The sequence below is a fragment of the Taudactylus pleione genome, unplaced genomic scaffold (assembly GCF_031769625.1).
Source record: "Taudactylus pleione unplaced genomic scaffold, aTauple2 ptg000278l, whole genome shotgun sequence".
Classification (NCBI taxonomy): Eukaryota; Metazoa; Chordata; class Amphibia; order Anura; family Myobatrachidae; genus Taudactylus; species Taudactylus pleione.
The window spans coordinates 2,752,896-2,766,782 of NW_028284680.1; the positions used below are offsets into that span (position 1 = coordinate 2,752,896).

General features: G+C 45.2%; 1 protein-coding gene across 4 annotated transcripts in view; it reads right to left on the bottom strand.

Moving 5' to 3' along the window:
- The window catches only part of CDON (cell adhesion associated, oncogene regulated), a 220,354-nt gene that overhangs the window by 4,892 nt on the left and 201,575 nt on the right, over window positions 1-13,887 (bottom strand). For 3 of the 4 annotated variants that reach the window (XM_088481767.1, XM_088481766.1, XM_088481765.1), the window contains 7 exons: window positions 9,375-9,556; window positions 9,051-9,159; window positions 8,519-8,641; window positions 7,842-8,066; window positions 7,151-7,410; window positions 6,476-6,555; window positions 4,371-4,592 (listed from right to left, as the gene is read on the bottom strand). In XM_088481767.1, coding sequence (XP_088337893.1) covers window positions 4,373-4,592; window positions 6,476-6,555; window positions 7,151-7,410; window positions 7,842-8,066; window positions 8,519-8,641; window positions 9,051-9,159; window positions 9,375-9,556 — 1,199 coding nt within the window. In that variant the 3' untranslated portion in view covers window positions 4,371-4,372. The remainder of the gene's footprint in view (window positions 1-4,370; window positions 4,593-6,475; window positions 6,556-7,150; window positions 7,411-7,841; window positions 8,067-8,518; window positions 8,642-9,050; window positions 9,160-9,374; window positions 9,557-13,887) is intronic. The other variant, XM_088481768.1, reaches the window with a different exon arrangement.

Below are 13,887 nucleotides of genomic sequence, written 5' to 3' on the forward strand. Positions count from 1 at the left end.
AAAGCACCAGGTAGATTAGCTCTCCCTCTGATCTCTTCAGAACCTCACCGGGTGACCAGATCTGACCTATTTAGGTTCTCTTAGTATGTGGAGGACTTTCCTTTCCAGTTGTGTAATGAAGTAATGTAGCCCATCTACATTATTCTATTCAGTCCTATTCATGTAGCTTTGCATAATGGTGTCTGTCGAGTTATTATAACCATGGTAGGTTTCATTTAATACACTATTGAGATTTTACCTGCATCTTATATTTTGATTGTTAAAATGCCTTCTCTATCTATAGAAAAAAACACTACGCAACCACAGTATTCTCCATCATCTACAGAGCTACGACACTTTCCTACCACTACATGACCACAGTATTCTCCATCATCTACAGAGCTACGACACTTTCCTACCACTACATGACCACAGTATTCTCCATCATCTACAGAGCTACGACACTTTCCTACCACTACATGACCACAGTATTCTCCATCATCTACAGAGCTACGACACTTTCCTACCACTACATGACCACAGTATTATCCGTTATCTACAGAGCTACGACACTTTCCTTCCACTACGTGACCACAGTATTCTCCATCATCTACAGAGCTACAACACTTTCCTTCCACTACATGACCACAGTATTCTCCATCATCTACAGAGCTACGACACTTTCCTACCACTACATGACCACAGTATTATCCGTCATTGTAGGAGCCATGACACTTTCCTTCCACTACATGACCACAGTATTATCCGTCATTGTAGGAGCCATGACACTTTCCTTCCACTACATGACCACAGTATTCTCCATCATCTACAGAGCTACAACACTTTCCTTCCACTACATGACCACAGTATTATCCGTCATTGTAGGAGCCATGACACTTTCCTTCCACTACATGACCACAGTATTCTCCATCATCTACAGAGCTACAACACTTTCCTTCCACTACATGACCACAGTATTATCCGTCATTGTAGGAGCCATGACACTTTCCTTCCACTACGTGACCACAGTATTCTCCGTTATCTACAGAGCTACAACACTTTCCTTCCACTACATGACCACAGTATTATCCGTCATTGTAGGAGCCATGACACTTTCCTTCCACTACATGACCACAGTATTATCCGTCATTGTAGGAGCCATGACACTTTCCTTCCACTACATGACCACAGTATTCTCCATCATCTACAGAGCTACAACACTTTCCTTCCACTACATGACCACAGTATTATCCGTCATTGTAGGAGCCATGACACTTTCCTTCCACTACATGACCACAGTATTATCCGTCATTGTAGGAGCCATGACACTTTCCTTCCACTACATGACCACAGTATTCTCCATCATCTACAGAGCTACGACACTTTCCTACCACTACGTGACCACAGTATTATCCGTTATCTACAGAGCTACGACACTTTCCTTCCACTACGTGACCACAGTATTCTCCATCATCTACAGAGCTACAACACTTTCCTTCCACTACATGACCACAGTATTCTCCATCATCTACAGAGCTACAACACTTTCCTTCCACTACATGACCAAAGTATTATCCGTCATTGTAGGAGCCATGACACTTTCCTTCCACTACGTGACCACAGTATTCTCCGTTATCTACAGAGCTACAACACTTTCCTTCCACTACATGACCACAGTATTATCCGTCATTGTAGGAGCCATGACACTTTCCTTCCACTACATGACCACAGTATTATCCGTCATTGTAGGAGCCATGACACTTTCCTTCCACTACATGACCACAGTATTCTCCATCATCTACAGAGCTACAACACTTTCCTTCCACTACATGACCACAGTATTATCCGTCATTGTAGGAGCCATGACACTTTCCTTCCACTACATGACCACAGTATTATCCGTCATTGTAGGAGCCATGACACTTTCCTTCCATTACATGACCACAGTATTCTCCATCATCTACAGAGCTACAACACTTTCCTTCCACTACATGACCACAGTATTATCCGTCATTGTAGGAGCCATGACACTTTCCTTCCACTACGTGACCACAGTATTCTCCATCATCTACAGAGCTACAACACTTTCCTTCCACTACATGACCACAGTATTATCCGTCATTGTAGGAGCCATGACACTTTCCTTCCACTACGTGACCACAGTATTCTCCGTTATCTACAGAGCTACAACACTTTCCTTCCACTACATGACCACAGTATTATCCGTCATTGTAGGAGCCATGACACTTTCCTTCCACTACATGACCACAGTATTATCCGTCATTGTAGGAGCCATGACACTTTCCTTCCACTACATGACCACAGTATTCTCCATCATCTACAGAGCTACAACACTTTCCTTCCACTACATGACCACAGTATTATCCGTCATTGTAGGAGCCATGACACTTTCCTTCCACTACATGACCACAGTATTATCCGTCATTGTAGGAGCCATGACACTTTCCTTCCACTACATGACCACAGTATTCTCCATCATCTACAGAGCTACGACACTTTCCTACCACTACGTGACCACAGTATTATCCGTTATCTACAGAGCTACGACACTTTCCTTCCACTACGTGACCACAGTATTCTCCATCATCTACAGAGCTACAACACTTTCCTTCCACTACATGACCACAGTATTCTCCATCATCTACAGAGCTACAACACTTTCCTTCCACTACATGACCAAAGTATTATCCGTCATTGTAGGAGCCATGACACTTTCCTTCCACTACGTGACCACAGTATTCTCCGTTATCTACAGAGCTACAACACTTTCCTTCCACTACATGACCACAGTATTATCCGTCATTGTAGGAGCCATGACACTTTCCTTCCACTACATGACCACAGTATTATCCGTCATTGTAGGAGCCATGACACTTTCCTTCCACTACATGACCACAGTATTCTCCATCATCTACAGAGCTACAACACTTTCCTTCCACTACATGACCACAGTATTATCCGTCATTGTAGGAGCCATGACACTTTCCTTCCACTACATGACCACAGTATTATCCGTCATTGTAGGAGCCATGACACTTTCCTTCCATTACATGACCACAGTATTCTCCATCATCTACAGAGCTACAACACTTTCCTTCCACTACATGACCACAGTATTATCCGTCATTGTAGGAGCCATGACACTTTCCTTCCACTACGTGACCACAGTATTCTCCATCATCTACAGAGCTACAACACTTTCCTTCCACTACATGACCACAGTATTATCCGTCATTGTAGGAGCCATGACACTTTCCTTCCACTACATGACCACAGTATTCTCCATCATCTACAGAGCTACAACACTTTCCTTCCACTACATGACCACAGTATTATCCGTCATTGTAGGAGCCATGACACTTTCCTTCCACTACGTGACCACAGTATTCTCCGTTATCTACAGAGCTACAACACTTTCCTTCCACTACATGACCACAGTATTCTCCGTCATTGTAGGAGCCATGACACTTTCCTTCCACTACATGACCACAGTATTATCCATCATTGTAGGAGCCATGACACTTTCCTTCCACTACATGACCACAGTATTATCCGTCATTGTAGGAGCCATGACACTTTCCTTCCACTACATGACCACAGTATTCTCCATCATCTACAGAGCTACGACACTTTCCTACCACTACGTGACCACAGTATTATCCGTTATCTACAGAGCTACGACACTTTCCTTCCACTACGTGACCACAGTATTCTCCATCATCTACAGAGCTACAACACTTTCCTTCCACTACATGACCACAGTATTCTCCATCATCTACAGAGCTACAACACTTTCCTTCCACTACATGACCACAGTATTATCCGTCATTGTAGGAGCCATGACACTTTCCTTCCACTACATGACCACAGTATTATCCGTCATTGTAGGAGCCATGACACTTTCCTTCCACTACATGACCACAGTATTATCCGTCATTGTAGGAGCCATGACACTTTCCTTCCACTACGTGACCACAGTATTCTCCGTCATCTATAGAGCTACAGCACTTTCCTTCCACTACATGACTACAGTATTATCCGTTATCTACAGAGCTACGACACTTTCCTTCTACTACGTGACCACAGTATTTTAAATCCTCTATACAAGATAAAAAATAACACACCAAATCATGGTATTCTACATTTTACACAAGCATTGCACATTGATGTACAAAACCTACGTCTGTGATAGTCTCCATCCTATACACAACAGTAATACATTATCTATCTATACAATAACTGTATTCCCCCAACTATACACATATAACATTCCCTTTCCTCTGCATGACTATGGTACCCTATGTTGTCGCCATTTCCTAGACAGATGCGCCAACCTCCATCCTATGCCCCGTATATAATCTGTGCGTTACCTTCATGAGACGCTCTCTCTCTCATCGTCGGACGAGGAACGCGGCGGTGTCTCCAATTCCTTTTCTTTCACTTCTATCTGTTGTGCGCACTCTGGTTCAGGCGGGTACAAGCAGCCGGGCACAGAGACAGGGTTAAGAGGCTTCATTTCCTGGTCGTCCTCTTCATGCGGCACCCTGGCCACACCATTGCTGTAATAAGAGCCGTTCAGTTTGCTAAAACACCTGTACGAGGAGAAAAACACAGGGATATTATGCTGGTAGGAAGAGGCTGCTTCCTCTGGGGGGGCATATAACTCTGGCTGGTTGTACTTAGATACTCTGTGCTGCTGAAGGACTATCCTGGGATAAACAGGACACATGGCAGCCCTAGCAACGCACAGTGTTCTCCCCATGCTTTATTTGTCAGGTAGTCCGCCCGGCAAAAATCCCCCACCGCCCGGCAGTTGAGCTGCACTGAGAACTAGCGGCGGTGCAGCCGGTGCATTGCACAGGAGCCCGCACCCGCCGCTAGTGTCCCCAGGGCCCCACCAGTGTAGGGCAGATGGCAGTGAGTAGCAGTCTGCCCTACACAGAAACATACACACAGCCGCCAGCGGCAGCGCAGCCAGCCAATGAGAGTCACGCAGACTCTGATTGGCTGCTGCGGCCACGGAGGGAGCCGGCTAGAGCTCACTCATGAGCTCCCATTCCGGCTCCCCCAGCAGCGGTTGACGGGAGAGACGTCATAGTGCAGAGCGGGCAGGGTGCAGCGGACATCGGCGGTCGTCGGCTGGAGCGGGGATCAGGTAAGTTGTCTATTTTTTTTTTCTTTTGTGAGTATGCGTTACTGTATAAAGGGGGCTGCTACTTGGGGGCACTGTATAAAGGGGGCTGCTACTTGGGGGCACTGTATAAAGGGGGCTGCTACTTGGGGGCACTGTATAAAGGGGGCTGCTACTGGGGGCACTGTATAAAGGGGGCTGCTACTGGGGGCACTGTATAAAGGGGGCTGCTACTGGGGGCACTGTATAAAAGGGGCTGCTACTGGAGACACTGCATAAGGGACACTAAGCCTGGGGGCACTACATAAGGGCAAAGCTAAACTACAGGAGGCACTGCATAATGGGCACTTTTGATTGAGAACCAGTGGGGGAGCAGCCAGAGACCTGTCGGGCTGGATTGGTAAGGGAGATACCCCTTTTTCCCGGCGCGCATAATTGCGAAAACCCCCACCGGGCTACTTTTTGATGCTACCCGGCTGGAAAAAACTTCTGGGGAGAACACTGGCTCATCTAACGACTGAGGGCCTGATTCAGAGCCGCTCGTAAGCGGCAGCTCGTTCGCTCCGAGCGATGTTCGCACATCTGCGCATGCGTATGGGTCGTAATGCGCATGCGCCAACCAGTCATTGCGGTCGGAAATCGAGCGCTCGCAAAATAGCGAGTGCCTGCTAATTTGAGTGACAGAATGAGGCGTTTGTGGGTGGTAACAGGGGAAGGTGCTTGAAAACAGGGAGTGGAGATCAGAACGCAGGCGTGCCAAACGGTCAAAATGGGCGTTTTAAGGGTGTGCATAATTAACAAAGCAGCGTCATCGACCACGTCACTAGGTTGTCTCTTAGCCTGAACTGTTCGCATGATTGCGGTAAGAAAATCCAACCACAAGCACTGCGAGCAGTTCAGACGCCTTTCGATGTATGATGTGAGCGGCCAGGGGGCGTCTTTACAAAATAGCGAGCGCATGTTTCGTTTGCTCGCTCAGACATAGAGGCGTCAACAGACTGCAAAGAGCGAGCGCTCAATTTAAATAGCCGGCCCCTTTTTCTGAACGAGCGTCCGCAAATAGTGTCCGGTTCTGAATCAGGCCCTGACATCACAATGGTGATAAAATTATGGATCGTTCTAGGGATTCATGAGAAATAAACCCCAAATATATATTTCTCATTTCCTCTCGTTTCTGTTTCCATGGTGTAGCCGGGATTTATAGGGATGAGACTGTTGTATAGTCTCAGGGCTAACACCGAGGTGGCAAACCCACGTTACCTAAAAAGAACTATTTGATAGAAGAGACAACGCTCTACATGTATCCAGGAACCGTCCCAGTCTCTGAGCCGTCTAGTTACTGACCTGTTGTTGTTGCAACAGTTCCGGCAGTTCCTGCACTCAGTCGGGTCTGTTTGGGGGACAGACGTATATAAAACACCCCCCTGCAATGAGAGCGAAGCTGCATTAGCTAAACAAGACCCAAGGTGCAGGCTAATATGCCGGCCCATTACCTTGTAATAACAATACATATATACAGGGGTATTATTTAATAAGTAAACATTATAGAAGTTGCCTGGATGTGTACTGTCTCAGTATCACGGGGCAGGGAAGTAATAACAGTATTAGAGGTCTGTCATACAGTATAGCACTTGCCGACAATTCCTTTGCTGGTAAATCCAGGAAGCTAGTTGCTGACGGAAACAATTCATAACTGCTGGGGCCCCCGCACTAAGCCGCCCCCATCGTCTGACATGAGAGAAGAGCGAATGCTCTGGGTATATTTACGTTAGAGGCCAGAGCTGGTGAACAAAGCAGGATTATTACACTACTCTGCCAGACATAAGACTATCGCTTCCACCCCCTTTGTATAGATAGAATCCCATCTTATTTACTAAAACAGGAGGTGAACAAAAGAGAGTGCCCCCATCACCTTCCCATGCATGGTGCGTCACTTAATACCCCACATATACAGCGTAAGCAGGATCTAGTACAGACGATATTACACCATGGAAGGTGGGGAGGGCATAGCTGACTTACGTTGGAAACGCTGTGCGGCGACTGTTCGTGGTCCGAGCAGGTTTCCTTCAGGGCCCCCGGGCAGCTCGGATACAGATCCCCATTCACACCATTATGTGCGTTGTGATGTATGTGAGGATAACCATTCGCAATATTCCCGTTCCCCATAAACCCGCCATGGATGTTGCCGTTGATGCGGTTTGTTCCTGGTAACGTTGTATATTCTATAATTTGCCCGTTAAGATCTGATCCTTGATAGAGGTAACCGGGAGGCTCGAACTCTACAGGAAGAGGCCAGAAACATGACAATCGCATACAAAAACACAAACCTGCGCTCTTAATTTAAAGGATCATTTTTGTTGCATTATTCAAGAGTTACCCAAATCTACGTTAGATTATATCCCACATTGCGTGAAATAATAGTGAAAGCTAAATTTACTATCCAAACCAATGTTTAATGATTGTTATACTGGCATTTCTGTAGTCACATCAGCCCCTGTAACTCTTCAACACACAAAATATAAAGTAATTACTGAGTGAAACGCGTGGGCCCCTGGAAAACATGGCTTCTGTTGTCGTTCTAGTTCACTTATTTCTTTTAGAGACTAATGTTCAACCATTTAAAAGGCGCTGAAACACTAGCTGTAATTATTTCTTAGTAACAGTATTCGCCGTATAACAGAAGAGCGCTAGGAGACTTGCAGGGACTCACTGTTCAGGAGACTCTGCTGCCGATGTTTCAAAAGACATATAGCAATGAACGTCATGAGGATCAGGACCATCCCGCTTAGCACACAGCCAACGATAACATAGAGCATGTCTCCGCTGCGGGCCAACGCACTGGACGAGCTGGAGCTCCCCCCTCCACCCCGATCAACGGTAGATGGTGTAGCAAGCTCCGACACCGGGTATTCCGAGGCTCCGGGGCTCCTCCTCGCTAAATTGTACAGAGAAGATATACAGATTACTGCACATCCTTACAGGTACCAGGGTTCCCCCCCCCCCCCATAGAGTCAGGGGACCCCCCCCCCCCACCCCCATAGAGTCAGAGGACCCCCCACCCATAGAGTCAGTGGACCGGGGTTCTAACACAAAGTGATATCAGGAAGACTCTAGCCAATTGTTAATTGCTCCAGCGAAGATATTGGGCAACTGGATTACTGTAAACTCTACCGTTATGCAAAAATGATTGTTTAATCTGTTCCCTTCACATTACACCCCCCCAGCTGCTTTCTCAATTGTCTAAACTTTTAGGACATCCTAGAATTAACATTAAGTGACGGTTTTACCACCCAGCTCTATCTCCCATGTCCTGTTCTCTCTGTTACACAATAGGGATTAATGTTCCCAATCACGTTGGTGTAGAAGCCGATAAGGACCATGTCTCACCTTTAGTCTCGCACATCATGACGTTACTGTAGTCGCTGGCTCCGCGCTCATTGAAACACTGCATTTTGATGTCATAAGACGTCTCAGGCTGCAGGTGGCTGATTAAATGGTTCTGCTTTGTCCCTGTGTGAACATGCAGTATATATACATATATTCACATGTTAAGCAATCCGCCTTATAATAAATAAATGCTCGTTTCCACAACAATCACAGTTAATCAGTTTCCACTATTGTTCCCGGTCAGCGATCATTTAGAAAACAATATAGAACAGGATTTATTCTGTAACAGACACTAATTTCTCTGCACATTTGCATGTAACGTCAGTATATAGGAAGCCACCGTTTACACCCGAATACATTTCCCCAAAGCCTAGTGACAGCGGCTGGCCTGTTGTAGTGGCCGTCTGCAGACTTCGGAATAGAGAACCTACATTAATAAGCTCTTATTGGTTCATCATGCAGGTCCGGCATCCGTGGTGACCAGGGTGGGCCAGCACGGACAATACAAATAACCGATAACAAGAGCGCTCACCATCTTCCAGCATATCCCTCTTGTAATCGCTGTCGTTGTCGCTGTCGGTGGGGCGGTAGTACACGTAGAAGCCTTGGATGGGAGTGTTGTTGTTGTTGGACGGTGTGTACTGATGGACAAACAATGGGAGAAGTGTAAAGTCTCTGTATGTAGCAATAGGAAGAGATAACTGATTGTGGAGAAGAGTAACGAGCTATGACACATAATTATACATCAGTAACCAGCTGGCAAAGTCAATTAAATCTCTCTGGAAAACTGGTTAATCTTATAGCGTAAACACCACTGAAGACACGGAAATAGTGAGAGAGGGGTTAATAGACCCACCGTCCACTTCAGCAGGATCTGTGTGTCCGTCACGGCCTCTGTGTGGTCGATGCGAGGACCAACAATCAGTGCATTGGGCAAACGGCTGCTATAGGCAGCGACTTCATAAGGCCGAGACACGGTACTGCGCTGACTCTCCCCGTATGTGTTGATGGCGATGACTCGGAATTTGTACATCACTCCTGTGGTGAACAAGAGAAAATGCTCAGCAGAGATCCAAAAGGACTTTACACCCTCATTTCCCCAAAGGAAAGCGTTTGTGCGTGTGACTGCGTCTGGCTGCAGGAGGAGGAAGGCGTTTGTACGTGTGACTGCGGCCGGCTGTGGGAGGAGGAAGGCGTTTGTACGTGTGACTGCGCCCGGCTGTGGGAGGAGGAAGGCGTTTGTACGTGTGACTGCGCCCGGCTGTGGGAGGAGGAAGGCGTTTGTACGTGTGACTGCGCCCGGCTCTGGGTTGGGGGTATTTGCAGTTATTACTATACCTGGCTCTGGGTTGGGGGTATTTGTAGTTATTACTATACCTGGCTCTAGGTTGGGGGTATTTGTAGTTATTACTATACCTGGGTTGGGGGTATTTGTAGTTAATACTATACCTGGCTCTGGGTTGGGGGTATTTGTAGTTATTACTATACCTGGCTCTAGGTTGGGGGTATTTGTAGTTATTACTATACCTGGCTCTAGGTTGGGGGTATTTGTAGTTATTACTATACCTGGCTCTAGGTTGGGGGTATTTGTAGTTATTACTATACCTGGCTCTGGGTTGGGGGTATTTGTAGTTATTACTATACCTGGCTCTAGCTTGGGGGTATTTGTAGTTATTACTATACCTGGGTTGGGGGTATTTGTAGTTATTACTATACCTGGGTTGGGGGTTTTTGTAGTTGTTACTATACCTGGGTTGGGGGTATTTGTAGTTATTACTATACCTGGCTCTAGGTTGGGGGTATTTGTAGTTATTACTATACCTGGGTTGGGGGTATTTGTAGTTATTACTATACCTGGCTCTAGGTTGGGGGTATTTGTAGTTATTACTATACCTGGCTCTGGGTTGGGGGTATTTGTAGTTATTACTATACCTGGGTTGGGGGTATTTGTAGTTAATACTATACCTGGCTCTGGGTTGGGGGTATTTGTAGTTATTACTATACCTGGCTCTAGGTTGGGGGTATTTGTAGTTATTACTATACCTGGCTCTAGCTTGGGGGTATTTGTAGTTATTACTATACCTGGGTTGGGGGTATTTGTAGTTATTACTATACCTGGGTTGGGGGTATTTGTAGTTGTTACTATACCTGGGTTGGGGGTATTTGTAGTTATTACTATACCTGGCTCTAGGTTGGGGGTATTTGTAGTTATTACTATACCAGGCTCTAGGTTGGGGGTATTTGTAGTTATTACTATACCTGGCTCTGGGTTGGGGGTATTTGTAGTTATTACTATACCTGGCTCTAGCTTGGGGGTATTTGTAGTTATTACTATACCTGGGTTGGGGGTATTTGTAGTTATTACTATACCTGGGTTGGGGGTATTTGTAGTTGTTACTATACCTGGGTTGGGGGTATTTGTAGTTATTACTATACCTGGCTCTAGGTTGGGGGTATTTGTAGTTATTACTATACCTGGGTTGGGGGTATTTGTAGTTATTACTATACCTGGCTCTAGGTTGGGGGTATTTGTAGTTATTACTATACCTGGCTCTGGGTTGGGGGTATTTGTAGTTATTACTATACCTGGGTTGGGGGTATTTGTAGTTAATACTATACCTGGCTCTGGGTTGGGGGTATTTGTAGTTATTACTATACCTGGCTCTAGGTTGGGGGTATTTGTAGTTATTACTATACCTGGCTCTAGCTTGGGGGTATTTGTAGTTATTACTATACCTGGGTTGGGGGTATTTGTAGTTATTACTATACCTGGGTTGGGGGTATTTGTAGTTATTACTATACCTGGGTTGGGGGTATTTGTAGTTATTACTATACCTGGCTCTAGGTTGGGGGTATTTGTAGTTATTACTATACCAGGCTCTAGGTTGGGGGTATTTGTAGTTATTACTATACCTGGCTCTGGGTTGGGGGTATTTGTAGTTATTACTATACCTGGCTCTAGCTTGGGGGTATTTGTAGTTATTACTATACCTGGGTTGGGGGTATTTGTAGTTATTACTATACCTGGGTTGGGGGTATTTGTAGTTGTTACTATACCTGGGTTGGGGGTATTTGTAGTTATTACTATACCTGGCTCTAGGTTGGGGGTATTTGTAGTTATTACTATACCTGGGTTGGGGGTATTTGTAGTTATTACTATACCTGGCTCTAGGTTGGGGGTATTTGTAGTTATTACTATACCTGGCTCTGGGTTGGGGGTATTTGTAGTTATTACTATACCTGGGTTGGGGGTATTTGTAGTTAATACTATACCTGGCTCTGGGTTGGGGGTATTTGTAGTTATTACTATACCTGGCTCTGGGTTGGGGGTATTTGTAGTTATTACTATACCTGGCTCTAGGTTGGGGGTATTTGTAGTTATTACTATACCTGGCTCTGGGTTGGGGGTATTTGTAGTTATTACTATACCTGGCTCTAGGTTGGGGGTATTGGTAGTTATTACTATACCTGGCTCTGGGTTGGGGGTATTTGTAGTTATTACTATACCTGGGTTGGGGGTATTTGTAGTTATTACTATACCTGGCTCTAGGTTGGGGGTATTTGTAGTTATTACTATACCTGGGTTGGGGGTATTTGTAGTTATTACAATACCTGGCTCTGGGTTGGGGGGTATTTGTAGTTATTTCTATACCTGTCTCTAGGTTGGGGATATTTGTAGCTATTACTATACCTGGCTCTGGGTTGGGGGTATTTGTAGTTATTACTATACCTGGGTTGGGGGTATTTGTAGTTATTACTATACCTGGGTTGGGGGTATTTGTAGTTATTACTATACCTGGCTCTGGGTTGGGGGTAATTGTAGTTATTACTATACCTGGGTTGGGGGTATTTGTAGTTCTTACTATATCTGTCTCTAGGTTGGGGGTATTTGTAGCTATTACTATACCTGGCTCTGGGTTGGGGGTATTTGTAGCTATTACTATACCTGGCTCTGGGTTGGGGGTATTTGTAGTTATTACTATACCTGGGTTGGGGGTATTTGTAGTTATTACTATACCTGGCTCTAGGTTGGGGGTATTTGTAGTTATTACTATACCTGGCTCTGGGTTGGGGGTATTTGTAGTTATTACTATACCTGGCTCTAGGTTGGGGGTATTTGTAGTTATTACTATACCTGGCTCTGGGTTGGGGGTATTTGTAGTTATTACTATACCTGGCTCTAGGTTGGGGGTATTTGTAGTTATTACTATACCTGGGTTGGGGGTATTTGTAGTTATTACTATACCTGGCTCTAGGTTGGGGGTATTTGTAGTTATTACTATACCTGGGTTGGGGGTATTTGTAGTTATTACTATACCTGGGTTGGGGGTATTTGTAGTTATTACTATACCTGGCTCTGGGTTGGGGGTAATTGTAGTTATTACTATACCTGGCTCTAGGTTGGGGGTATTTGTAGCTATTACTATACCTGGCTCTGGGTTGGGGGTATTTGTAGCTATTACTATACCTGGCTCTGGGTTGGGGGTATTTGTAGTTATTACTATACCTGGGTTGGGGGATTTGTAGTTATTACTATACCTGGCTCTGGGTTGGGGGTATTTGTAGTTATTACTATACCTGTCTCTAGGTTGGGGGTATTTGTAGCTATTACAGCACCTGGCTCTGGGTTGCGGGTATTTGTAGTTATTACTATACCTGGCTCTGGGTTGGGGGTATTTGTAGTTATTACTATACCTGGCTCTAGGTTGGGGGTATTGGTAGTTATTACTATACCTGGCTCTGGGTTGGGGGTATTTGTAGTTATTACTATACCTGGGTTGGGGGTATTTGTAGTTATTACTATACCTGGCTCTAGGTTGGGGGTATTTGTAGTTATTTCTATACCTGTCTCTAGGTTGGGGATATTTGTAGCTATTACTATACCTGGCTCTGGGTTGGGGGTATTTGTAGTTATTACTATACCTGGGTTGGGGGTATTTGTAGTTATTACTATACCTGGGTTGGGGGTATTTGTAGTTATTACTATACCTGGCTCTGGGTTGGGGGTAATTGTAGTTATTACTATACCTGGGTTGGGGGTATTTGTAGTTCTTACTATATCTGTCTCTAGGTTGGGGGTATTTGTAGCTATTACTATACCTGGCTCTGGGTTGGGGGTATTTGTAGTTATTTCTATACCTGTCTCTAGGTTGGGGATATTTGTAGCTATTACTATACCTGGCTCTGGGTTGGGGGTATTTGTAGTTATTACTATACCTGGCTCTAGGTTGGGGGTATTTGTAGTTATTACTATACCTGGGTCTGGGTTGGGGGTATTTGTAGTTATTACTATACCTGGCTCTAGGTTGGGGGTATTTGTAGTTATTACTATACCTGGGTTGGGGGTATTTGTAGTTATTACTATACCT